This window comes from Tachypleus tridentatus, chromosome 9 (genome assembly GCF_004210375.1).
Source record: "Tachypleus tridentatus isolate NWPU-2018 chromosome 9, ASM421037v1, whole genome shotgun sequence".
Taxonomy (NCBI): domain Eukaryota; kingdom Metazoa; phylum Arthropoda; class Merostomata; order Xiphosura; family Limulidae; genus Tachypleus; species Tachypleus tridentatus.
The window spans coordinates 54,421,233-54,449,020 of NC_134833.1; the positions used below are offsets into that span (position 1 = coordinate 54,421,233).

Genomic DNA, 27,788 nt, shown 5'->3' on the forward strand with positions numbered 1-27,788 from the left:
GTGTTTGCAATTTTTATTTCAATAAAGAGCTATTACAACATATCACTGTCGTAGTTCTAACAAAACAGTAATTAAAAAAATAAAAATAAAACATGTTATAAACTTCAACTTAATGACTATCCTTCAGTACAAAAAGAAGTTCTAATCACACCCAAGTTATAAAATCACAAGTAATTCTCAAGATATGAGGTATAAGTAGCAATAAATTACCTGAATTATTTTGTCGTTACATGTTAAGTAACGATTGACTTAATGAAAAGCTTTGGAAAAAAAATATATAGGAAGCAAATATCGTGTTTTTCACTCCCAGGTGATGGTTGCTCGCCATCTATTGGGAATACTTTTCAATATAAAAAATGATTATTTCAGAATTAAGGAAACAGGCAGTTGATCGTATCACTAATATTTATTACCACGGTGTAACTGAAAAAGCCTCTACTGGCGAAACCATAATAGAATGAGAAAATTCTGAAACCTAAAAAAGAGTATATGTTTTTATCAATTCTGTAATAACAGAGTTTCCAGTATTGGTTACACTGATTACTCAATAAAATACAATGTTAAAATAAGACCAGAAAAAGGCTTTACTTCGTAATTCTGTAATTTACAGAAATAAAGTTTATTTTTAAAAAATGATTTTATTTATTGATCTAAGTAATAATTTTTTTTTCTTAATGAACGAGTCATCCTTTTCTCTAAGTATTTACCAAAATGTAAAACTATTTTTATCAATTTTTAAAATTAGAAAAACAACTAATAATTATTGGTTTAAATTAAATTAAAAACCAATTATCTTCGGCTAAAAATGCAATAGTTTTCACTTCTTTACAGCTGAGATTTTCTAAGTTCAAAAATTCTAAGACATCAAGTTTGGCGCCAAAACAAGGCTGTTCCTCTTCTCGATTGTAATTTACTGATGACTATAATAAATATTAAGCTTTTTAGAATATTTATTATAATTACTAGCTACCTATAACAGATTGAATTATGAACTTTCGCCACAATTTCTGAATATAGAATACTAAAATAACCAAATTCTGTAATTAAAGAACACAGCTGCATAAAAACATGTTTAACCATTCTCTCTGCAATATGTTTTCTCTCTACAAAACATTACAAAGTTACCACGAATTATAAGAAATTGTGTAACATTATTCTTAATAACTCATATCTATGTATGTAATATTTATGCTATTAGGTCAACTCAAAGTAACATCTAGGTTTCATAAAAACTAAACAAGAGATAAAAATCAGTTTCGGATTACTTCAGGTCGTTACGCATATGTATTAAAAACAATTTATTCTACTTTAATGAAAGCTGTACTTATCTAGTTGGAACAATTATATGAATATAATTTTGTACCTCAGAATGGCTGGTATGGTATTTACACTTTAACTCATAAGGAGAGAACAACATATCGACCTTCCTAGGTCATCCTCCTTCAGAAATGAGGCTATATGCTAAGAAATAACTACAATAAAAGGCACTTGTCAGTTTTGTGAAAAATAGAAAAACCACGATTTTACTTTTGAAATTAGTTTTGTCGTCATCAAAAAATAGCACGTCATTAAATATATGCCAGTGCTGAAAAAGACAAAAATGTTACGAAAATTTTAAATCGATACAATACGATATATAGTATGAAAGAACAGCAAAATCAGATCATGAATACGTAAATTGTTTCTGATTCGTTTGATAATATACAGGTTGTAAGTAGAAGCTTTTACTCAGAAAGGTTCAATGAAAAACAGTTCTCAACACAACCAAAATGTTACAGCTCCCCAGAGTCACAGCAGTAAGTCCGAAAGCTCATAACCCTAAAAACAAGCGTTCAATACTTGTGGTGGGTACAACAAAATGTGATATTGTTATAACTAGTATGTAATGTTTTATAATCAAAATTTATTTAAACAAGTCAGTTTATCGAACCAGTTCCTACCAGTTGATTTTGAAATTTCTCGCTAAAAACATTTATGTCAAAATTCCTTGATTGTTTGCAATTGAATTTCACGAAAACTACTTCAAGGCCTATCTGAAGTGACAAATTAACGGGAACACAGCTAACTAAAACTTCTCAGTTCCAATTCATATACTACTCTTTACTACCGAATAGTGGAATTAACAGTCACATTATTACATTGTAACTCCCCCTGCATACACACACGGCTGAGAAGACGAGCATGTTCGACAACAGGATTTAAACCCACGACTCCCAGACTGCAGGTTTAGTGCTCTAACCCCTATATGACAAAATAAAACATATTTTTCTAAATGGTTAATCGACTGCAAAATCGAGTTACATTTCAAATAAATAGAAAACAATAAATAAATTATTGATATTTTTGTATACGGGTTGGGAATTTTTACAGTAGGTGTCTATAACTTATTGGCAATAAATTCAAAACAACTTAAAAGTATGTATATACAGTCTTTACACTGTAGGATACAACAGTTATGTCTAAAAATCTGAGTAATTCTCTTTCATTGCAAAAGCTCACATATGCTGGTTTGGTAACTTCAGAACCTAATTAAGAAGACAAGTTATTTGTCTCTAATGTGTTTTTTACCGCACAATCTACGATTATTTCCTTTGCATTACCTCAAGGACTACCGAAGTTGTACCCAGATCTTTAAGCAAGTGTCTCTTTTTGGTGTTTTTCGCTAAAAGCCCACATAAAGTGGTTCGGTTACTTCAGAACCCAAATTACAAAACAAACTATTTTTCCTCCCTCTGTTTTTACAATACAGGTATAAAACACAATACAGAAACCACCCCTTAAGGTTAATCATTCACGCGTTGGCTAACTTCACATTTTCTTTCACTAACTAACTTTTTCTTACTGAACTTTACTTGCACTTATTTGGGTCTCTCTCTCCATATATATATATATGCAATGCCCAACTGAGGCATAGAACTTTCTAGAAACGCAGAGACGCTATAATGTAACGATACTCATTTACCTAGAAATGAAAAATATCCAATCACAGTTTATTTTAATCAACAATATTGTACTTAAAGGAATGATAAATGTATTCCGTAGTTTTCTTGAAGCATTGTTCAATATAAAACAATTTGTTTTTCATAGTGTTAATAAAATATTTATGTGTGTTTTTCTTATACCAAAGCCATATGATGATATCTGCTGCCCCCACCAATGGGAAACGAACGCCTGATTTTCGCGTTGTAAATTCTCAGACTTACCACTGTAATAGCGGGAGGCGAAATATTTATCCAAATTAAAATATGTTAATGATCATCAGGAAAAAATAATTACGTTTGTCAACGATTTGACCAAATCACCTTCATCGTGAGGTAGAGAAACAGAAAGACCACTTCCATGTTAATAACGATGAAAGAGTGTAAGATAACTGAAAGATGGCGGACAAACAAAGCTGGAAAACATCCAAGATGGTAGAAGAGAACGGTTAACGACTGAGAATCACACATTCTTAACCTGTTCAACTGCAAATGAAAACACTTAAAAATGTACACTTAACCTAACCTAAATAAATACGCAATCTTGATTTATCAGGATTGAAAACTTCGGAAGAAATGTTGTGCCATTTTCAAATCTAAAATTTTAAAGTGACAAACAATTCTAATCAGAAAACAATGTACGTATTTAAATGAGTTTTATACAGTGTATTTAGTTGTGTTGTTTCTATGTAATGAAATAAATGTATAACAAACTTGTTAGTATACTGTGGACCAAACTAGTTCAGAATGAATGAGTTTCTTACTGTGTGTTTAGTTGCAGTGTTCCATGAAGGTGAAGACCTATTATAATATAAACTTACTGAGAACTGAGAAATATAGTAGTTATTATCCAACCGTTATTATAAATTTTTGTTTATTTTTAATTATACGAACATACAAAAGTTTTTATTTAATCTTTAGGTATAGAAATACAAACCTTTAATGGAAGATCCTCCTTATATATCCTTACATCATGTTGACTAGTCAGTTCAAATGATGGAATTAAAAATGGTGGTGTTTTGTTATAGTAAAGCCATATCCAGCTATATGCTTAGTCTACCGAGAGGAATCAAAACTCTAACTGTTGAGTTGTAAATCCGTAGACTTACCGCTCTACCAGCGGGAAACTTGGGAATTGAAAAGTTATTTTAATGTCATGATAAATGAGTGGTGCGAAACTTTTGCGAAGTCAAATAAGAAATCCAAAGTTTTGTTTTAGAACAGTAAGTTTTATGAATTTGTCAAATTTTAAATTCAATTATTGAAGCAGAAGAATTCCAGTTATCAGGTTTTTCACCGAGGTTAAGATGACTTGTCTAAGCTAATTCCGATTTATTTGTAAAATATTTAATTGTTTTTCATAGTTTTTAATCTTTTTTCGTTAATCATTAATTAAATTTTCTTGCGTTTTATCGTATAACAATTTCTGCCACAGAGGAGAAAAATAGTCAAAAAGTGATACTGGTTTAGTTATTACTGCAAACGTTAGATGGCAGTTACGTCGAGCACGTCGTAAAACTTCAGGTTGCAGTGCAATTTCAATCAATATTTTTTTAGGATTTTACGTTGTTGTTGATATTGATTTTCACGAAACTATTGCGAAAATAGGGAAAAAAAAGTACAGAGCTACTTTTGAGACCTATTTCTTATTAACATGGACCAGCAAGATGAATATGCAGAGTCTGGTGTATTTAATTCTGAACAGTATTTTACTTAACATTTGACCTAAAAGCCAGGTCAATAATCCGACATAACCATAATTTTTTATCTGTTACGTTTAACTAAATAACAGAATTGACTGTTCTTTTCATGGCAGACCCAACTGAAAGCGCGTGTTCAATACTGTGTTTTAAGTTGGAACCACTGTACTAAGCCAGATCTATTAAAGTAACACATAACTACTTTAGATAGAAATGGGTATACTATTAAACAAAAGACATTATTTTTTTAGACCCAAGTTTCCTACTTCACTGGAGTTAAAGGCAAACTCTTTACATTACTTATCGATACAATTATCAAAGAGAGGTCAGCAAACAAACACGTTACTAGATGTAAAAAAAAATTATGTATGTAAGAATTGGTAGTTGCTATTGGATTAAAAACAAAACAATTTGAAATAAAATCTTGATTACATCTGAATAGCGAATCACATTTTTTTTACAAATGAAATTCCTGTTTCATAATAAAAATTTATTTACGTCGGTTATCTATTATAGGGCACACAATTCACATAAATCAAAACGGGAGACTGATTAGTGAGAAAAAATTATTTAACCCGACGGTTATTGAATATTAAGTAATGCACTCACTTACACACAGGTTATTAAATATTAAGTTGTATGCTCGTGAACTTAACACTTAGGTTTATAAATATAAGGTAGTATGTTCGTCAACTTAATACGAAGGTTAGTAAATATTAGGTAGTATACTCTTGGGCTTAACACACAGGAAATAAATATCAGGTATTTTGCTCATGTACTTAACAAACAGGCTAGTGAATATAAGTAGTGTGCTCTTGTACTTAATACACAGGTTAGTGAATATTAAGTATATGTTCATGAACTTAACACACTGGTTAATAAATATTAGGTACTAGGCTCGTGAACTTAATACACAGGTTAGTAAATATTGAGTTGCTTGCTTGGGTACTCACGATTGAAGATATTGGATATTAGGCACTTTGCTCGTGTACTTAACGTTCAGGTTATTAAGCCTGTACATATAAAAGCGAAATATGTTGTTTGTCTGTCCGCTAACTTTTCGTACACTATTTCACCAATTTGCATCAAACTTGTTTCACGTTAATTTTGTGTTAGGTAAACTGTGTGTTTAGTACGTTTTAAATTTCAGTGACATTCTGATAAAAATCGCAAAGTTCAAAATTATTTAACTTTCGAAAATGACTGTTTCGAAATCAATGAACCTTTGGTCATCAAAAATTTTCACTCGAAATGGAATCCAGTGTGACACTATTGGGCTATTTCTAAAAGTGTAAGCGTAATAAACATGGTGTACTTAAAAAAGTACCCATTATTTGTTTTAAGCAAGGGTAGATGATAAACTTATACTTCATATATAATTAATACTGATCATTTATCTAGCAGAGAACTGACATAAAAAACTGATCACTTCCTTAAATATAAAATCCAACGTAAGTCACTTTAATACTATCGCTCTTGTGTCCATGTGGTTTTACAGTAATGTACGGGCGTCACATTGACGCCCAGTATGTTGTTCAATCCATGCCACACAAATGTGATTCATAGTACTTTAAATTTGCAAGGGGCTGTTTGAGTGTGGTTCATAAGAATTATTCTTAAACTTTTGTTATGGTTTTAAAATAATGTTTAGGCAGAAAAACACTAACTTGTATATATATATATATATGTTATAAAAATATTTGAAATATAAATCCTTATCGAAAATAACTTTTATTTCTCAACTGTGTTATTTATTACAAAAATAAAATATACCCCTTGTTAGAAAAAAGACGATGTGAGCGGAATGGTCCTGGCAGTAAACGCATTTTCATAGAGATCCATGTCACTCATTTTTTAACATTAACAGAAACCTTATTTATACTTAATAACCCTAAATATTCAGTATATAAAAAAATGAAGTTGGGCCAAAACGAAGTTCCACAAATGTGACCTGGAAAGCGAGTGTGTTAAGCTCTCGTTTGATTTTTAATCATTTAGAAGAAAACTAATGTATGTTTTAACATTAATAATTCCAAGTAGAGCCACATCAAAGATTCTTTCAAAAAATAGTTCAGAGGCTGAAATAACAAGAGAAATGAATCATAGGTGTAAAGAGTGGAAACGCTAAAAGGTGATAGAAAAGTGAAGTTTGAAGCGGAAATAGTTAAAAATCTGAAATATGTGCACAAGAATGTGATGAAATAAGAAAAGAAAGACCTGACAGAAAGAAGTTTGAGAGAAACCGAGGGAGAAAGACGTAGTAGACATAGATTATATTTTTCAGGTTACTACTACAATTTTCAATGTGGTATACCAAGAAGCTTTAGTTTAGCTGGTGAATTTTTTTTTGTTTTGAAAATGAATAGCTTAAAAAAAATTATGAAAATTGTTTGTTTTTTAACTAAGTGTTATGAAAAGAAATTTCATTGTTTTTAAATACTTATTTCGAGTCTTTTAGACATTTGTGTCGAGAGCCGGTAATTCGGCTAGTCTAAAATATCAGAATTGTTTTTTAACGCAAGCTACACAGTGAGCTATATGTGCTATATTCACTAGAAGAAATCGAACTCTGTATGTAGTTGATGTAAGACCTCACCACTGACCCCTAGTGTACAAAAACTTGAATTAAAGTAGGATTTTTTAAAAACGGAATTATTTATTTTTCGTGAAAGAAATTTCACCAATGAAGGCTAAAAGTAATTTACCATTACGCTAAAAATGTGTGTGATGGATATGTAGAAAGATACCTATCGCATATTTTATAGTACAATTGATTGTTTGTTTGAATTTCGCGCAAAGCTACTCGAGGGCTATCTGCGCTAGCCGTCCCTAATTTAGCAGTGTAAGACTAGAGGGAAGGCAGCTAGTCATCACCACCCACCGCTAACTTTTGGGCTACTCTTTTACCAAAGAATAGTGGGATTGACCGTCACATTATAACGCCCCCACGGCTAAAACGACGAGCATGTTTTGGTGCGACCGGGATTCGAACCCGCGACCCTCAGATTATGAGTCGAAAGTCTTAACACGATTGGCCATAGTACAATTGATCTTAAGCAGAACTTAACCAGCATTTCAACGTATTTTTACGACAAGAAATTTAAATTCCAGTAAAATGTGGATCTTTGATGTAATAAAGCTATTTAGCGTGTGTTTCATTAAAAATAACAATGTTATTCCAGTCTTCATAAATAACTAGCAATAAGATATTTTATAGTGATGAGGAAGTAAGCCCTGCAAGACCAGGTAGTTAGGACGTATGACTCCTGATCATGGGCTCAAATCCCGTCCTGCCAATCATGCTCGCCCTTTCAGCCGTGGGGGCATTATAATGTGTTGTCATTCCCACTATTCGTTGGTAAAACAGTAGCCACAAAATTGACGGTACAAATAATGTTTACTAGTTGCCTTCCTTCTTGTCTTTTACTCCTATATTAGGGTCGACTAACGCACATAGCCATAATATAACTTTGCGCAAAATTCAAAAACAGACAATGAGAATGTAAAATATAGTAAATTTAAATAACCGTTCACTTGTTTAAAGTGAAAACATTAAATATAAGCATTTAGCTACTTTTAAAAAGTAGCACAAAAACTATGTGCGTGTGTGTGTATTTTGCTGAATTTCTCTGTGCAAAAACTGAATTAATATTGTCCTAGTATATTCTTACAACACGTTTTGAAGTTCTGAACTTTAAAATTAAAAGCAAATTTATCTGTAATTGAAATTATTATATTTAAAGTTGGTGTCTTTGATGCAAACTTTTTATATATAATTTACTGTTTATTTATTTGTTTTTTAATAATAATTTAAACTTTGTTCGTTTTTGGTGGAGAAATTATTTGAATGTCTGATAAAAGATATTTTTGTACAATTATTAAACAAAATTTAAAAAAACAAATTATTGGAAAGTCCGATAGTTCACTAAGGGATAGATCTTGCCTTACTCTTCTTTTGATTTATTTTGTAGAAGTTACTGTTTATGTAGATAAAGATATGGGAGTGAATTTGCGTTACCTGAATTTTCAGAAAGTTTCTGACAAGATGCCATATAAAGAGCTTGTTAAAATATATCTCTGTAAGTGTAGGAGATAAATCGAATCACTGGATAGAAAACTGGCTAGAAGGAAGGAAACAAAGGGTTATTTGAATTGAGTTCACCAAAATTGGATTACTGTCACAAGTTTGGAGTCTCAAGGTTCAGTTTTTGAACCCTTTCTTTTTTGATATGTATAAAGATGAAGGAATGGTCAATAAATAATTTAAACTTGCAGGTAATATTAAGGTCTTTGGTGTTGCTGACCGTGAGGAGGATGGTGCGAACCTTATACATGTACAAGAATTTAGACTATTTGACGAGTTGAGCGAAAAAATGGTAAAAAGACTTCTAATTATAATAAATGCAAGAGTATGTACGTGGATTATCATGATTAGAATTACAAATATAATGTGGTTGTGAATAACCTTAACATGTGTGATGTTGCTAATGGCAGGGAAAATAGGATGTTTGACTGTATCTTCAGAAATATTGAATATGAGTCTAAAAAGGTTATAATTTAATTGTAAATGTCGTTGATTAGACCACATTTTGTGTATTTCGTTCAGTCTTTGGGTTCGTTATCTTAGAAAAGAGTTCAGAGGAAGCCACTAAAATTTTTGATAGAAAGGTTGTCATTAGTGAGGTCTCTGAAACTGTTTCATCTTGACACAATAATAGTTAGAGGGGACCTGATTGAGATGTTTAATAGACGGAATTGATGTAATATTAAGTTGATTACAGATAATTATACATATTAGAAATACAAGCAATGGAAACACACACTTTAAGTTTTGAATTTTTATTCTAAAGTTTAGTTTAATTTGGACGAAATAGTGTAATGTTAACTTTATCTGGTTTTACCGGAGAGAAAAAAAATTTTTGAATTGCAGAAATAAGTAAAATGGAAAGTATATAGATAACTGTATTTTAACAACAAAAATGTAATGATTTTTGATAAGGTATTACTGACATAGCTTTAAAGAAAGACGAATTGATGTAATATTAAGTTGATTACAGATAATTATACATATTAGTGTTTATTATTGTAATGTTAACTCTGTTTCTTAATTACTTAACTGAGGATGCTTCCTCAGAAATTATTTCGTGTTTATTAAAAACTCTGTTTCCTGAGAAATTAGCAAAAAAATGAGTTTTGTCAAGACAGCTTTATTTCAATTTTCTATTTGTCTCTCGCTGAATTTCAATGGAAAAATAATATTTTATCAAAATTGTTCAAATTAACTACCAGAAGCTCTTTTCACATTTGGTGTTAAAACATGATTTTGTTGTTACCTAGTAGACATTCAAATAAATTTAACCTTTACTATAAAAAATGTTTATATTGATATTTAGGAAGTATCCAAGTGAACTTGACCTTTACCATAAAACATAGTTTTTGTTGTTAATTAGAAAACATCCAAGTGAACTTGACCGTTCTTATTGAGGGCCGGCATGGCCAAGCGTGTTAAGGCGTGCGACTCCTAATCTGAGGGTCGCGGGTTCGCATCCCGGTCGCGCCAAACATGCTCGCCCTCCCAGTCGTGGGGGCGTTATAATGTGAGGGTCAATCCCACTATTCGTTGGTAAAAGAATAGCCCAAGCGTTGGCGGTGGGTGGTGATGACTAGCTGCCTACCCTCTAGTCTTACACTGCTAAATTTGGGACGGCTAGCACAGATAGCCCTCGAGTAGCTTTGTGCGAAATTCAAAAACAAACAAACCGTTCTTATTGCACGTCATATATGTTGTGAACTAGAATACATTCAAATAAAATTGTTTTTCTTTTATTAACACTAAATCTTTTGGCAAAATTCAGTCGAACAATTAAATAAAAAGAAATAAAACAAATATGGGCACAAAACAAATAGCTATTTGTTTAGTGCTTAAAAACAAATATATTTACTATAACAATATTTTAAAAATAGTATAGCTTCTATATTTTATAAATGTTTCGGACACATAACATTTATTCTCTTGATTTTAGATGGTTCATGCAATTTGTATTGACAATCAACTATACATAAAACACTATATAATTAGTTTACAAAACACTTCACAAAACTGTGTCGTAAGACTATTTTCAAGTAGTCTCTGTTACTTTTATGATGTAAACATAAATATTCGTTGATTAGTAACATAACTGATAGAATTACAATTAGTTATTCTATCTTCCAACAAAACAAAGTAAGACAAAAAGAGTATTTAAATCTTTAAAAAAAATCAAATTATATAAAATACAAACATTCAAGGTAATTAGTGTACATAAAATACAAACATTCGAGATAATCATTGTATATAAAATACAAACATTCAAGGTAATCAGTGTATATAAAATACAGTGATGCAAGCTTAAACAAGAAACACAAAACAAAATCTATTGGTGATAAAATGTTGAAATTAAAAGTCTTTCTTTCACAATTCGAATTCATACCTAACATAGAATCAGATACAAGGGTTTATAATGTATGGTACAATAATAGAATTAAATAAAGATAAGACTGCTGAAATTTGACATTAACCGCATGATTCAGATCTGTAATGAGTGATTATCCAAGAAGATGGTCAAAAGAAAATTAACAAACGCATGTTATTACGATCACACTTACAGGAAATTCAATATTCGCCTCCAAATTTTAAAGACTTCTTTTACTTCCGTGAAAGTTTGTAGAAATTTTTCTGTGTAAGATTTGTGAAATTGTCAGTTATGCATATAAACAATGGAAAATCGAATTACATTTTATTACGCAATGCATTGTGCACTGAAACCAAACAGACACTGAAAGCGATTACATATATAAACTTTTGTTTCAGTAGGTTTCTCTCATGGTTAACACGGCGTCAAGAAACTGTTGAAGTTTTTCATTTTGTGAATAAATGCACTTTAAACTTCAAACAATGGTATATGAAAACAGTAACAAAACAAGATAAACTGTTCGCTACAAGTTTGAGGGCGTGATAAACAATGTTCGTTGTCATAGTAAATAAAATATACAAATTATTAGAACTGGAAGTAGCAGCAGGAAGATTACAGCTGGATATGAAATGAAATTTTTTTTGTGTTTTTTATAGCAAAGCCACATCGGGCTATCTGCTGAGTCCACCGAAGGAATCAAACCTCTATTTTTAGCGTTTTAAATCCGTAGACTTACCGTTGTCCCCCGCTGGGAAATCTTCGAATCAAGGATGATCTTGTTTCTGTAAACACATTATCATCATCTTCATAAAGGGGACACACTTGCCAAGCAGGATTGTTTACTGTTGTTCTCATTTTACGTGTGGTTATGTTCTTTAAAATAATACGACTCTTGTTAGGTTTTAAATAATATAGATCTCAAAAGAAAAACCTGTGTTTAATAACAGACTAAAAATATATAATAACCTTTATTCAACAATTTACTGTATAAAGATAACATAAAACACATGACTGGAAACGTGAGGTGTGAAAATTGCCATTGTCAACAAGTGTTAGAAGTATTGTGATGTGTAACAGGTGTAAAGAATATATGTACGGGTATCAAGGCTACCATTAGGTGTTATCATTAGCGTTAGGTGTCAAGAAACCTTAAGTTGTTGTCATTTGTGTTAAAAAACAATATTTTTTCTAAATGTACCACGTGCTGAAATTCTTTTGATTTTCGATATATTACGTAAACTACCATTTTATCTTCAGGCTTTCGGTTTAAGGAAGAATTTGCTTCTGGTTTACCATTAAATAATTTTGCTAGTGAAGAATGATTCAACGCTTAAGCCTAAGTCACGTTTTTTTTTTTTTTTATTGAAGGACTTTCAATGAAACTATTATTGAAATCTGCTATTGTTCTTCTGTCAAAATGGTTACGCTCAGTAATGGAAAGTATAGAGTTGTCTAAAATGTTTGTGCAATATTTCATCTTATACGAATACCACAAACTTGATATAATCAATGCAAACGACCACCTGCGTGAACTATAACTGTTTTCAAGGACAGTGGATCGTGGATGCAATGAAGTTTCAAGGTATTTGCACACCAATATTACATGGACATACTATTTCCTAACACCTATTAGTTATAACTGTAAAAAATATAGTAATTACTATTATCACTTCTACAACTGTTGAAACGTCATCTGAATTTAGTCAATAAACAGAGACTTAAACAAAATTATAGTTTAGAGTTCTACCAGACAAGGCAATGAAACTTACCGTTAGGATCTTGTCCACAAAATATTCGAGTGCATTTGTAAAAACACATTCTCTGTTCCACACTGCATTCGCTTTTGGCACAAAACCAAAAGCAATAACCATTAGTTTCTAAGGCAGATCCTAATACCAGAACCACTATGACTGAAACTGGCAACTTTTTCATGATGTCATTTGTTGTAGAGCTCTAACGGATAGAGGTGAAAGAAGAATATCTCGTGAGCGCCATAAATTAGGTGGTAGTTAAAATAGCTGAGAAAATGCCTTATTAGCAGTAGCTAGAGGGTTAACTCTTTATTTTATTCATAGGTGGCGAAACTCTTTGCAATTGGAAAAGAACCTCTCTCATTTTTACTGATTTGTCAAAAAGTAATTCCAACTCAAATTGACCCAATACATAAATTTATATACATATACAATCTGTAATAATTTGAAATCAATATTATTCACAAATTTATATAAATTATGGCAAAAAAGGAAATATAATCATTGGATTATCCAGACCATTATAATTATGTGACACCTTTAGGAAAATCTCAGAAGGTTCCCGGAACTTTGAGTTTTTTTTTGAGTTTTGGTATTATACTCAATACAAAAAAAGTTTTTTTTAACGAAATTGTCCCCAAATCGGTAGAGAACGAACAATTAAAATTTAAAATAGCAACACTTCTCAGTCCAGCACACATGCTGTGCACGTGCATTGTTTCTTTGCCAAGTAAAATACGTACACAGAGTACATAATTTGAGAAAGATATCAGGGAAGAGGTGTTTGTGTTTAAATAGTATTTATGATTTAAGGAAATATTGTATTATTATTTTTAGGGGTGATTAAGGGCTCCAAAAATATTCCTGCGTAGGGCTACAGAGGGTTAACACCGTCTCTAATGATAATAAATCAGCGGAAAATGTGAGAACTTTCAAATGTGCGAGACGTTCTAAAGGCTGATTGGTCCTCTAATATCGTAGATGTATAATTACACCTGAAACATACAAATTAAAACTCATCTCAATAAAAGAGAATTCATGTGTAACAGTATGATATTTTGAATATACTGTTTACAGAATGCTGTTGTAATTGTTGTTTTCTTAGTTACTGTAAAGCTTCAGACCTGGCTGGTTGCACTCTGTCCACCATAGGAAATTTAATCCTGGATTTTGCTGTAAGTTCGTAAACCCATCGCTGTCTCACTAGGAATTTTTACTGTGGTGCAGCGTTTCCAAGCTACGGTTCGCTAGCTATGTCTAAAATTTTATAAAAACATTTAAAAATACAATTTAAAGAACAAAAATATTTCTTGAAATTAAATTTAAATTTGAAATACGGCATTTTATATACATGGATTTTTTTCAAAACAAAAAACATCGATAAAAAAATATAATTTTTGTTTACCGCGAAAAAGTGTAAATTACTAGGAAGCCTCGGGTTACTAAAGCCTCAGAATCGCTTCTTTAATACGTCAGTTATAGTTATACCGTTTAAATTTCTCCTCGTAATGTGACAGAAGATATAACTTAAGAAATTGTTTGTTTGTGCGGATATTCTCGCAACATTATACAAACTAATATACGCTAACCTTAACTAACTGTGAGTTAATAGATTAGATTGTGTGTATGTGTGTTTGGATTTTGGATTTCGAACAAAGCTACATGGGGGAAGTCTGCGTTAGCCGTCTCTAATTTAGCAGTGGAAGACTTGGGCTACTCTTTTATCAATGAATAACGAGATTGACCATGACATTATACCCCTCTACAGCTGAAAGGGCGAGCTTTTTGGTGTGACGGGGATTCGAATCCGCCACCCTCAAATTACGAGTCAAGCGCCCAAACCATCTGACCATACTAGGCCAGAGTATATTATAGGAAACCAATTAGCTAGTAACACCAACTGTCAATCCTTGGGCTAATCTAATCAAGTAGAAGGATTTTGCAATCACTTTTATAATGCGCTTATAGCCCCAAAACGCAGAACACTATTTTATTTTTATGGCGTCTACAGGATACAAATCAGTGATCCTCGTATCCACCGTTAGGAACACTAACCACCACACCAGGGGACACTCGGCCCAAAAATAATAAAACTTATAACTCGAACATTTCTGATATCAAAATGTTTAGTTCCAGTTTGATAACATTTTAACATTTTGCCTGATGAAGGTTCCAATAAAGAGAAAAAGATTGCGACGAAACATTTTGTCTGACGAAAATTTTTTTGTAATAAAATGAAAGATCTATAATAATAGATATTTTAACATTTAAATGTCCAAGGGTTTCTTCACGTACAGCTTATTGTTTCAATAAATTATTACACTTTAGAAAAATAGTTCTCAGCCTTTCTTTGGCTTAGGAGTAAACAATGATGACTGTTTGCTACCCAGTAAATAGCTTTAACGCGAAGAACACCTGTCTTATTAAACACTTACTAAATAAATAAATGAATTGTTGTCTAGTTACACAGTCTGTTTGCGACCTTTTCAAATATTCTGACAACCCACATTTGGGTTGTAGCCCGTGGGTTGAGAATCATTGTTTGAATATTTCTATAAAATAGATGACATATTAAATTGTTGTTAAGAGGGTTAAGTAAAATTAAGTAAACACTGTAAACTGTATAGTTTATACATTAACATGACTTACATTGCTCTTGATGGTCTTATAACGCTAAAGTTGAGTTTCGATACCTGCAGTGGGCAGAGCACAACTAGTCCATCATGTAGCTTTATGTTTACAGTAGGTATTTTGCAAATATGTACTTTAGGTATAATTTGCTCATTTGAAGATGGGTTCAATATTATGATTATCTTATATATATTGCGAACTGCCTGTTTGAGGGTTCGTCTTTCTCCTATTTGAAAAGCTGTGCACGCAGGCAAAGTTCAACATTCACTTTTAAAATGACGATAGAACATGCGTGAATAATGTTGATGTCAAACTGTATTTCTCAAACAGGATATTCCACACTAAACTGTTAGGAATTACCCACACTACCATTCACATTTCAAAATGTTATTGTTCAGCGGCTCTTAACATGGCTGAAGTGTTCAATTATTAGTTTTCATAGTGGGCGGTATAAGTAGTTCAGAGCTTTGGCTCTGAGTGAAACCTAGAGTTCAACACAGTTAATCTTTCAAAGTTAGTTCTTAGCCTTATACCAACTAACTATTTAGAGTCGTAAACAAAAAGATAATAATAGGTTACAACAGAAACCTACGATTAAAATATAGGTTCAAAAACTTTTTTGAGTTCAATGCACAGAATTTCTGTATGAAATGGCGACTCAAACTCAACTGAACCAAACTTCTAAAAAAATAAAAAAGCATCCTTTTTTCTCTCTTAACGGAAACTTGAGACCATTTATATAGAGTCCCAAAAAACCGTTACAGAATACGAGCTTGACAAAAACCGTTAGTTGTATGTCACTGATCAGGCTATACATGAGCAGCGCCTAACAAGTAAGTTTTTACAAAAATAATGCATCGTAACAGTAATTATAAAAGAACAAAATCATTTATAAATCACAGTTTCAAATAGGTAGATAAAATTAATTAAAAGAAATCCCGGGGTAATCATCTGATACTAACTTCATGAGCTTCCTTCAACGATTCAATGAACCACTTATGCGACATTTAACTTAACCAAATACATAATTTAGATAATTATTATTCTGAGTTTTCTATCATTATAACTTGAATTACGGTGATATATAGAAAGTAGATCTTTACCTGTTTCACTTTGACGCGTGCTTGAGTCTAGTACATGAAGCAGAACCTTAGGAATAATTTATACTGTACTCTCTTTTTTTTTCTATTTGTTTATTATTCTTGACAGTTTTCCAACTACGCTTAACCTTCTAAGTAACACCATTGCTACATAATAACCTAGCAATCAAAGAATGTGGATTTTCTAGACATACGGTACAGTTTTTAATTACACACCAACAACAAACTGACGTGTACTCCCATGAAATAACACAGAGACGGCAAACAGAATTCTTAAACAAGGGCTGAGCAGGCGCGTACTTAATGTGTGTATTTAGATATGCATAGTAAATCTCAGGATACAACTCATATATCTTAACTGTAGAAGAAAATGTATAGAAAAATTGAAACTTCAGGACATTTTGATAAATCAGTTTCTTAAATGAATGTTACAGTAAATTCAACTTTACATACAAGCTGATAAATAAATATTCTTCTATTTAATTTTACATATGACTTAATGTTCTAAATTAGACTACGGATGTTATAAGATAAAACAATATGGAGACAGTAACGAGAAACTCAAGCTGTCTGTTTGAAAACCTCTAACTGTAAAGGAAATGTTTAGTTCATTTGAAGAGCAATAGGCTGTTGAAGTAAGCAGTATGTAAGGAAGTCAGCTATCCGAAACGTCGTCTCCTAATTTCTCTCATTACTACAAATGCATATGTAAAAGGCTTATATTATTTTTAGAACATGTAGTTGTGAGGGAATCTTAGAACAATAGGCCATTGAAATAAACACTATGTAACTTGATCAATCATCCGAAAAGTCAACTTTTAATTTTCCTTTCAGACATAGCACGATAACAATGGGCTAAGACTCCTGTTGAAACGTTATAACTCCTAGAAATTGTTGGTTATATCTTACAGCAACAGAGCATTTTCCAAGTTTCAGCAGTTCATATTTCTGTTTATTTTCGCGTCTCCTCGTTACGAAATTAGAGTTCGAGCCCTTCATTAATTTTGACAAAGTAACTTTTTTTTTTTAACTTTATGCACTATGAGTGTGGTTTGCATCTTGGCCTTAGAATGTTTAAAATTTGTTATTTTATTCTGTTCTTCACATTGTGAAGAATGAGTTTATTGTGCACAAATGTGTGTATGTGTAAATATACATGTGTGTGTAAATTTATTATATCAAAATTATATTATAAAAGCTGTATGTAGGCGTACAGCTGACTTTCTAACAGAGATCCAACCAAATGGTACACGGCTTCATACAATAAGAAAGGCACGTGTATATGACCTTGTTAAATGTCTGTCGGGGTAGATTGTTGTTTATGTTGTGCAATGGTTAAATGGAAAGTTTTCGCTTCCGGCTGTGCTCTTATCAACCATGCTAATCGCTAAACGATTTTACTCGACCAAGGTTAACCATTGTGTTAGTTTGTTCCATAATACGCGTTACTATCGCGTCTCTAGCGTAACTTTTTGTTTGTTTTGGAATTTCGCACAAAGCTACTCGAGGGCTATCTGTGCTAGCCGTCCCTAATTTAGCAGTGTAAGACTAGAGGGAAGGTAACTAGTCATCACCACCCACCGCCAACTCTTGGGCTACTCTTTTACCAACGAAAAGTGGGATTGACGGTCACAAATAACGCCCCCACGGCTGGGAGGGCGAGCATGTTTGGCGCGACGCGGGCGCGAACCCGCGACCCTCGGATTACGAGTCGCACGCCTTACGCGCTTGGCCATGCCGGGCCCTAGCGTAACTAATCACTAATAAGTCATCGTTATTTCCGATGTGAAAAATACCAACTTTGATTTCTTTTGCAAAATGTTTGCTACAATTTCATGTGGAGAACTAGGATTTGACTTAAAAACCAAAATCTTCTGGTAATGAGGTATATAAACACATTTTAATAAAGTACCATACATAAACATATTAATATCTTATTAGACTTTGATCAAATTCTATCACGTAACACTCGAACTATGTCAAACCTCCTAAACATACAGCTTTATAGCTATAATAGGTAATTATATGAAATATATTAAAGAAATTCAAACATAAATAGCCCATTTGTTATCAGCAGTAATTCCTTTGAAAGTATCAGTGCAATTCGGTCAACTTGTACGTATACATTATCCCATATGCAAGGAAAATCACTGGGACAGCTTTCATCCCACAAGTTGTAGATTTACATTTATTTTAACTAGAATGTTAATGGCCCGGCATGGCCAAGCTTGTTAAGGAGTGCGACTCGTAATCTGAGGGTCGCGGGTTCGCATCCCCCTTGCGCCAAACATGCTCGCCCTTTTAGCCGTGGGGGCGTTATAAAGTGACGGTCAATTCGTTGGTAAAAGAGTAGCCCAAGAGTTGGCGGTGGGTGGTGATGACTAGCTGCTTTCCCTCTAGTCTTACACTGCTAAATTAGGGACGACTAGCACAGATAGCCCTCGAGTAGCTTTGTGCGAAATTCAAAACAAACAAACAAACAAGAATGTTAATACGTTACAGTGGCGGCGCCAGGATATTTTTGCTGGGGGGGGGGAAGGGCTGAGGTAAAGTGTGGAGGGGCTTCCAAAAATGACATCAATATGAAGTATAGATGGTAAATTATAATAATGTAAATACCAAGGTATATTTCAGAAAGATGTGCTATTTTGAACTGCGTTTTCAATGCAGTTTTCATTGGAAACTCATACTCTGATTAATAATTCATTATTACAAATTAGAAATAATATGTTTATGAAAATATGCGTATATGTAAAAGAGGAAGCTCACCTAAATTCCACCTAAGGTAATACATAATAGTAAGGAAAATCAAGATTAGCTTAGATTGAACATTTAATATACCATTAAGAGTAAAGCGACAAATCAAAAGAAATATAACATAAAAACATAGTTTACATAGCAGAAACGAATTATCAGGTGAACAATCTTTCATAACAATTTTTATAGTCAATATTACTTCAAAACAATGCGCCTGTTCTGGTGATTGGCAGCAAATGTGTCTATAACAGTATCAATATCGAGTTGTTTTGTCCTCCTGGAGTTTACTGATATGACACCAAGGTTGCTAGTGCGGTTGTTACCACTGCTGTTGTGCAAGTATGTCTTGAGAAGCTTCAGACATGAGAAACTTCTCTCACAGGCAGCTGAAGTGACAGGCAGGGTCACAGAGATGCATACACGTTTGTGGAGATCCATGAAGGCATCCTTGTATGGCTTCAGCATGGTTGCAAGCTCCAATGGTGTGGATATTTCCCGCCTCTTGTCTTTTTTCCTGGCAATTAGCTGGTTCAACTGGTGGACCTCCACTAAGAGGTCATCCTCTGCCACACCATAGTTTGCTGTCATTCCTAAGAGTGCTTGCTTGTCCAGAAATGTGGAGTGTTTGGGTTCAATGCAGTTGCACCCATCAGAACACTGCAGGCATCAGAGGAGAATCTTCTATTCAGCTCGTTGAGCATCCTGTCTGTGATGGCATAGAAGGTGTGTCTCATGGCATCAGAACAAATCCGTGAAATACTGTTAGAGAAAGTGTTTATCTTTAAACATATAGCACAAGTACTTAATAGAGGGTAGTGATAGTGTAAAATTACAGGATTAATTAGGGAACACAAACACAGCTTTGATAGGGCATGTAAACCTGTGGGCAGCTAATGAGAGTGAGTGGGGGCGTGCGGCTGGCATCTGGATCTCGATCGGCCTGAGCCGATCGTTAACCGTACGCAGAGCGTACGCCATGGTCAGCAGCTCGGTGATCACACGCTTAAGGCGTTCGAGGCGGGAATCGCGCGCTCGAACAATGCAAACCCGTGGCCTGGATATTGAATGGTCATAGTAGCACCAAAACAAAATGTCTAAATTGCGGTTGACCTTCACAGAAAGGCTGGTTTCTCCATAAGTTCACATTATTCATACAGGTCAAACTGTGATTATGATATTGTTCTTATTATCATAAGTGTGACAAGCACCTGTTACAATAATGCAACTACTACATTACATTAAATTAGGCACTTCTAAGTAGCCCAATGACAATTTCAAAATTCATTCTAGAATTTTTTAGAAATATTATTTGGTCAGTTAACATGTAAGGTTATTATCTAATCATAAGTATAACATTAATTGGATTGTAAGTCACAATTTTAAGTGTATGCCACAATCATCAGCACAATTTTGGATGGCTGATACACAATGCAAAATGATCTCACAAAGGACACAACACTGGCTAAATGCTTCATAGTTTTGACCTGTACACAATATACTTATACATGCATGCTATGATTTACTTTTCAATAAAAGATAAATGAAATTAACTGGTAAATACCTGTGAAACCTTTGGTTTATCAAGTAAAATCCCTGATGATCTGTTATATCTTGAAATCAACGTGGTTGTCTAATCTTCATCAAAGTTCAAGATATAATGGCATTACACAGGGAGTGGCAATACAGCGCATGAGTTTCAGTGCATTCAGTTCATTGCTATGGGATCCATGGCACATACTTCCGTCTTAATGTCTTTGAGTTCTACAGATCTATGTCTCTTTGATGTTAATTGTTAAGCAACAACGACGATAGTGTTTTCCATATTTTATGAATATATGTAGGTAACAGTATTTGGGGGGCTGAGGGGGGCTCATTTGGGGGCCTCAAGTCCCCAAGCCCCTCTTGGTGCCGCCACTGATACGTTATAAGTCTTAGTACCAATGAAGTATAGCAAAGTTGCACACGTCACGTCAGTCACGCCTGTAGATATATATATATATATATAGGTATTTTTATTATCAAGGTTTCCTATACACAGTCAAACAAACTTATCCACCAAAACTCACCATGGAAGAAGTGTTCTTCATTAAAAATAAGTAATGTTACCTAGTTTATATACAAGTATCGTTAAGGTCATTTTTTCTCGAGTTGTACGTTTTCTATTGCCAAATACAAATACCCCATATACGTTGAGTTACAACGTTTACGATTACGATGGCAATTTTTAAGAATTACGTGAATTTATGAAAACAGCTCATAAACTTAGTATGATCCTTTGCAAACTAATTTATTCTACCGCATTTTAAACAAGAAATTAATTCATTTTGTGGGGAATTCAATATTATTCTTGTTACTAATTATGGGTTCGAAGGTTTTACACAAAATCACAATCGTTTCGAAACTTTCACGTCAACACAGTTTAATGACCCCCTTTAGTTTTTATCTACAGGTAGTTTAAGCTTTTAATATGCTTAATACAAGCTGAACAATGGATCTCTGTACAGTATGTCATTACGTCATTACTTTATTTAAAATATTTGACGTTTCTTACTTTTATTATCATATTTATCATTTAAAATCGGATTAGTTATTTTAGACACATCTTGCACTATGTCTAGTATGTTATGTCTCTTTTTTTTTTTATTAAACTTAGCTCATGTTAATTAGAATACCAATATTCATTCTATAACATAATACTGAATGACAACAAAGGACCTATAGGTCCATGTAGTCTGTCTCATCCACTAAATTAAACTCAGCACTAAAATGTTCAAAGCCAGCTCTCATCATTGAAATTGTTATTAACCATTTCCTTAATTGTCCTTAAATTAACTGTATCAATCACATTTTAAAGCTGTTCTTTCCTAATGAAATTACCCTGCCAGAATTTATATATATGTCCTCTAGGGACTATTGTCACCATTAAGTGTGATAAAAACAATTCTATACACCTCAGTAAAATCGCATCTAAGTTTTTTTTTATACAAGAGAAAACCGTTTTATGGATCGTAACATTCTGGATCGTTTAATAATCTTTCCATTCAAGGTATTATCTCAATAGCCTTCGTAATAACGGTTTTCAACAATTTAATGCTCTTTCGGAGGTCCCCCAAAGATATTACCTAACATCTTATTTGTTTTGCCACTAGCAATGGCACGTTGCTTTGATGGCTTAAGAGATTCATCAATTAGATTATCAAGATCTTTTTGTTCTATAACACTATCAAGGTTATCCCCATCAAAATTATATTCATAATTTAAATTGTGAGATTTCACATGCATTACTGTTAATATATTTATTTAGTACTATTTTTTATCTTCACTAAACATTAATTTTACTGTGCTATCTATACTGTCCGCATTCGAAACTGTAGCTAAACAGTGTCGTAGTCATTTATCTCGCGTGTCAAGCTACTTTAAAATTACACTTTCAGTCATTAAACGATTTTCATTGGTCGCAAGTTGTTAGGGGTAGATTTTAAAGGTTTTGCTTTTATTGTTTTTGTTTGTTTACTGTTAAGCAGAAAACTATACAAAAAACTAGCTGTGCTCTGACCATCGCACAGACATTAAATTCTACAAACAACTTAAATTTACGACATAACATAAAGAAAACAACAAGAGATTCAGGAATTAAATCTAATATTAACTGATTCTTGTAAAGAAAATTAGAAAGGAAATGAAAAGAAAATGCAGAGTTCGTATTAGAGCAGTAATATTCTACAAAGATGACATCAATAGATTAGGTGAATTTTTGAAAGCATTCTTGTTTTCAAGTCAGCTTGGTACGCACTGCGAGAGGTTATACAATTGTTGCCATGAACAGGGCAGTTGCTGCCAGTATTTACCATTGTCTCTTTCATCTTGAAATCAACCACAACAACTTTCGATAATTTGGCCCTATTAGATGCAGTTTACTTAGTTGTTTAATATTGATGGATACTGTGTTTCCTACGTAATAGGGCCCGGCATGGCCAGGTGGGTTAAGGCGTACGACTCGTAATCTGAGGGTCGTGGGTTCGCATCCCAGTCGCACCAAACATGCTCGCCTTTTCAGCTGTGGGGATGTTATAGTGTTACGGTAAATCCCATTATCTGTTAGTAAAAGAGTAGCCCATGAGTCGGCGGTGGGTGGTGATGATTAGCTGCCTTCCCTCTAGTCTTACACTGCTAAATTAGGGACGGCTAGCACAGATAGCCCTCGTGTAGCTTTGTGCGAAATTCCAAAAAAAAAAAGCTTTGCGCGAAATTCAAAAACAAACCTACGTAACAGACTCACAATAGTTTGAGTGTGTAGAGTCAGTATTTTTACTCAAAATGGAAATGTACCTCAAAGTAGAACTCTTCGTCTTTTTTATACTTGATTTTATTAAAACTACACCTCCCACAGAAAATTAATACAACATTATAATTTACCACTGCTCTATAATTCAAATCTACTAAGGTGACGGAACATTGTGTCTTTTCAGTTTTTGTTTTTATAAATAATATACATCTTATAGTTGAGGTTAGAGATTCTCAGTCTGTGTCAGTAGACCGTGCAAGTATGAAAGGGAAATTTCATGGTAAACCCAAAATCTCAGATCTGTAAAGTTCAGTCAGATAGTTGACTCCCTTTATATCTATTGTCTATAAATAACATTAACAACGAGGGTACCCAGCTGGTGAAACAATTCATTCTAATATTTGGAAGTAAGAATGCAGAATAGGATAATTAATTAGCTATGCTTATTAGCAAGATTGTTTTTATTTTGATCTAAGGAGATAGCTTTTTCTGATCTGAGGTTAAAGTTATGTAATTGAGTTTATGTGTATGTCACAATCAAACATAGATATATCCTACTTTCATAACCATTTAACCTTATTATTTAATGCAAAACAGACATCCTATTATTTGAATTCGTACTCTTAAGGAACATCACTGTTTAGGAATCTGAAGATGTAAACAGCCACGCTTTTGTTTATTTGTTTGGTTTTGAATTTCGCGCAAAGCTTCAGAAGAGTTATCTGTGCTAGCCGTTCTAATTTAGCAGTGCAAGACTAGAGGGGAGGCAGCTAGTCATCACCACCAATCGCCAACTCTTAGACTACTCTTTCACTAACGAATAGTGGGATTAACCGTACATTATAACGCCTCAACGGCTGAAAGGGCGAGCATGTTGGTGTGACGGGGATTCAAACCCGCGACATTGTTGGGTGACGAGTCGAGCGTCTTCACTACCTGGACAAGCTAAGCCACTACGGCTTTCTGAAACGTATTTAGTTACTCTATCACAAACGGAAATATTAATAACACAGTGTAATATGAGCTTAAAAGTTCATTTGTTACTTTCACTTATTGACTATTTATCTGAAAATCTCGGTGTCGTCAGCGAAGAACAAAGAGAAAGGTTTCATCAAGGATAGTGGAACACATACATGATGGCTGAATACTGCTGGCCATTGAAACGAGATGTTCCAGATACAATATATAAAATAAAGACCATAACATGTAGTTTTGAAACTAAAAGATGTAGATTTTACAAAACATCTGGTTAAATGATGATGCATATTTGTTTGACATGAACGTTCTTCCTTTTCCTTTAGTTTGGTTGTTGTTTCGTTAACAAACACAATAAATGTTCAATGTGGTAACCGAAATAATAATTTTATCTAAGCTAATTTTTTTTTTCCTGATTTGTTTAAAACAACCTTTACGTATTAGAAAAATAAAATAAAATTATTTTCGAAATCTGCGTGGCTGATTTATGGAAAATCCGCTATTAAAACCAAAACAACTTTTATGAAGTTTAAATTCGCAGATACGTATAAGTTATCCTGTCCAGAAAGTGACTTTACAATGTTTGTAATGGTATGGTACTTACCCGTACAATTAATTTTAATGTAAGCCGAGACTGCTGGCCATTAGAAAGATTGAAAAAGCGATTTTTTTTTTCACATGTACGAACCTTCTGGTAAAGCAACCTGTTTTAACATTTTGAGACATATTTGTGACAAATTTTGATCAAGTTGTTTTATTTGTAGTTAAGCACAAAGCTACACAATGGGCTACCTGTGCTTTACTTACCACAGGTATCAAAAACAGTTTTCTAGCGTTGCAAGTCTGAAGACATTCCGCTGTGCCACTGGGAAAGGGTCGATCAGATTATTTAATTTTTAATTTTTGTTAGACAACTTAATCTTGTATATATTTTCTGTTTAGAGTTTCTTACAACGAAGTTGACTTTTCACTTCCTGACCAATCAATTAATGATATTCCAGATAAGAGCAAATGTTATGAGTTATAACTCTTTATTTTTCTAATTGTGTTTAAAATTACTTTTTTAAATTATAATTAGACTGAAAAATGTGATTTGCTAAGTAAAGATTGGGTTATTACTAAGATCTCGTACCTCGTGGTGAGCTGCCTATGACTGGATGATGGATACAACACAGACTGCGCAGCTTCATACATAATAACAAACAATGCGATAATGTTTGTTAGGCTTCAAGACACATGGAAAATCTGTTATGAAAACTCAAATATATCAAAGGTAATACGGATATCTATAGAAGTTAACAGTAAAAAGGAATCAAAGTCTTGTTTTAAATCACAATGCATTTAGTTACTAGTTACATACAATACAATAACTCAATATGGAATGAATGGGTGATATCATTGATGTCTGTGTTGGAGACATCTGTACGTTTCTGTGAAGACGTACACACACACTTCGTATCTTGCTCAGTCTTCTTGGAACGTAATTGCTGTGAGAAATATAAAATATTTCGGCTGTTACTAAATACAAGCATACAAAAATGGTGGACACACTTAAAAAGGCTGGTTAAGGTAATACATTTTTGCTATCGTAAATATTGAAACGAGTTACCTCCATCATTTGACGAAGAATCTTTAGGCACGTATTCAAATTCGTCAACCTTCTCACTCTCTGGTTTGGTTATTTCAATAGTTTCCCCTTCTGAAAAACACAATGCAATAATTCTGTTAAAAGTGTTTGTTTGTGTTTTGTGACATTTTTTCAAATTGACTTCAGTATATTTTACGATTTAAAATTAAAAAAAAACTTAAAAAATAGTATATCCTGTCCAGTAGCTTAATAGTTTTGTATTAAATTGTTACTTTTTAACATAAAATATTTTTCTTCATATTGATATGTGAAACGTTCATACTCAAATACGAACACCATTGTTCTTACTTTTGCGTCCAAAAATGTCAATTGGTCCTTTTGAGTGGCAGTAATATCCTGGACTGCACGTAAAATAGCATTGGCCTGCATAGCAGTTTCTCAATCTACAGATATAGGTGCATCGTTGGCCGAAACCGCCATGACCTCCATGGTGGAAATCAGGTTGAGGTCTGTTTCCTACTCCTCCATTATAGCCTAAACCCCCGGAGTAAGGATCATTTCCAGCGCCATAACGACCTTGAATACTTCCATCGGCGTTTTCATCATCACTTTTGATACAGATTATTGCGAAAGAGACGATGAGAAATACCGCTAGAGCTTTCTTCATTTTTATAGGTTAACAAACCTAATATCAACAGACAGAAACAAAGTTTTTTTTTTTTTTATAAAAGAAAGTAGAGTAGAGGCGATAGTCTTATAAATTTTAACCGCTATATTTAAACAAAAATTAGTCGTGTTAAAAATATTATCAACCAACCACGTAAAATAACTACCTGTAGCTATAGGTGTTGTATTTTCCTGTTTTAATAACAATAATGTCCTCAACACTAGCACAACAGTATGTTCGCATATTTACAATGCTAGACACTGGGTTTCGATATCCGATAACCCATTAGGTAGCTTTGTGCTTAAATTACGAACAAACGATGATAATAAATATTCGAAGTACTTAACATTATTTCTTTATATAAACAATATTTTTTCCCTCAGAACATTAAAGATATAAAATTAAAAACAACTGTAAAACATTCCACTCCTCATATTCTTTAGGAAATATCATAATAAATAAAAAAATAACGTAAATCAGCAAATTATCATTGTCTTGAACAAAAAATAGGCACTTATTTAATAATGGGAATTTCATATGAAGGCTTTGTAGCCCACATTATGGTAATGATAGAATTTAAAAGCTTTAAAACAATTTTAAAGTTTCATACCTTACAGCTGCTTACCAACAGTTCGTTGATGTGTGGAGTTGGAGATAAAGTTTCTCTCATCAGCAGTTCCTCTTTTATACATTTTACCCATAGGAGCCCAGAATGAGACTGAAGTCCATCATCCAATGAACGAGCTTCAACTCGGCGTGCAGAAGCGTCATTTTTTTTCTCTCCCTGAACCAACAGTCTTTTTTATTTTATTATTATGATCAAAGATGTGATTTGCTAAGTAAAGATTGGGTTATTACTAAGGTCACGTACTTCGTGGTAAGCTGCTTATGGCTGGATGAGACA

At 33.1% G+C, this 27,788-nt stretch overlaps 2 protein-coding genes across 14 annotated transcripts; both read right to left on the reverse strand.

Annotated features, from left to right (window-relative positions):
• On the reverse strand, nt 1–25,807 carry LOC143225270 (uncharacterized). 12 transcript variants are annotated; one of them, XM_076454361.1, is made up of 5 exons: nt 16,616–18,166; nt 14,006–14,138; nt 12,900–13,083; nt 11,867–12,003; nt 1–920 (listed from the first exon to the last, which is right to left on the reverse strand). In XM_076454361.1, exons 3-5 carry the CDS (start codon nt 12,999–13,001, stop codon nt 911–913), a joined length of 249 nt encoding a protein of 82 aa, XP_076310476.1. In that variant the 5' UTR covers nt 13,002–13,083; nt 14,006–14,138; nt 16,616–18,166; the 3' UTR covers nt 1–910. The 12 variants fall into 12 exon arrangements, 10 of the variants coding, with proteins under 10 accessions (XP_076310476.1, XP_076310473.1, XP_076310469.1 ...); XR_013013762.1 differs by lacking the exons at nt 11,867–12,003; nt 14,006–14,138; nt 16,616–18,166 and adding exons at nt 1,364–1,472; nt 16,475–16,609; XM_076454358.1 differs by lacking the exon at nt 14,006–14,138 and having other exon boundaries at nt 16,616–18,164.
• A 142-nt stretch (nt 25,808–25,949) lies between these two features.
• Nucleotides 25,950–27,642, reverse strand: LOC143225269 (uncharacterized). Of its 2 annotated transcripts, none has more exons than XM_076454352.1 (4): nt 27,495–27,642; nt 26,566–26,902; nt 26,239–26,328; nt 25,950–26,116 (listed from the first exon to the last, which is right to left on the reverse strand). In XM_076454352.1, exons 2-4 carry the CDS (start codon nt 26,882–26,884, stop codon nt 26,094–26,096), a joined length of 432 nt encoding a protein of 143 aa, XP_076310467.1. In that variant the 5' UTR covers nt 26,885–26,902; nt 27,495–27,642; the 3' UTR covers nt 25,950–26,093. The 2 variants fall into 2 exon arrangements, with proteins under 2 accessions (XP_076310467.1, XP_076310468.1); XM_076454353.1 differs by having other exon boundaries at nt 27,510–27,530.
• Between the last annotated feature and the right edge of the window lie 146 nt (nt 27,643–27,788).

Bases quoted from the DNA above. Each gene is read 5' to 3' on its own strand.
- LOC143225270 (XM_076454354.1), bottom strand. From the start codon at position 16,519: ATGTCGCATAAGTGGTTCATTGAATCGTTGAAGGAAGCTCATGAA. The intron at 13,084-16,474 runs GTTAGTATCAGA...TCTATCCGTTAG, and splicing joins CGTTGAAGGAAGCTCATGAA to AGCTCTACAACAAATGACAT. The intron at 3,395-12,899 runs GTAAGTTTCATT...GATGTTTTCCAG, and splicing joins TTGTGGACAAGATCCTAACG to CTTTGTTTGTCCGCCATCTT.
- LOC143225269 (XM_076454352.1), bottom strand. From the start codon at position 26,884: ATGAAGAAAGCTCTAGCGGTATTTCTCATCGTCTCTTTCGCAATAATC. The intron at 26,329-26,565 runs GTAAGAACAATG...TGTGTTTTTCAG, and splicing joins TGACATTTTTGGACGCAAAA to AAGGGGAAACTATTGAAATA. The intron at 26,117-26,238 runs GTAACTCGTTTC...TATTTCTCACAG, and splicing joins TTCTTCGTCAAATGATGGAG to CAATTACGTTCCAAGAAGAC.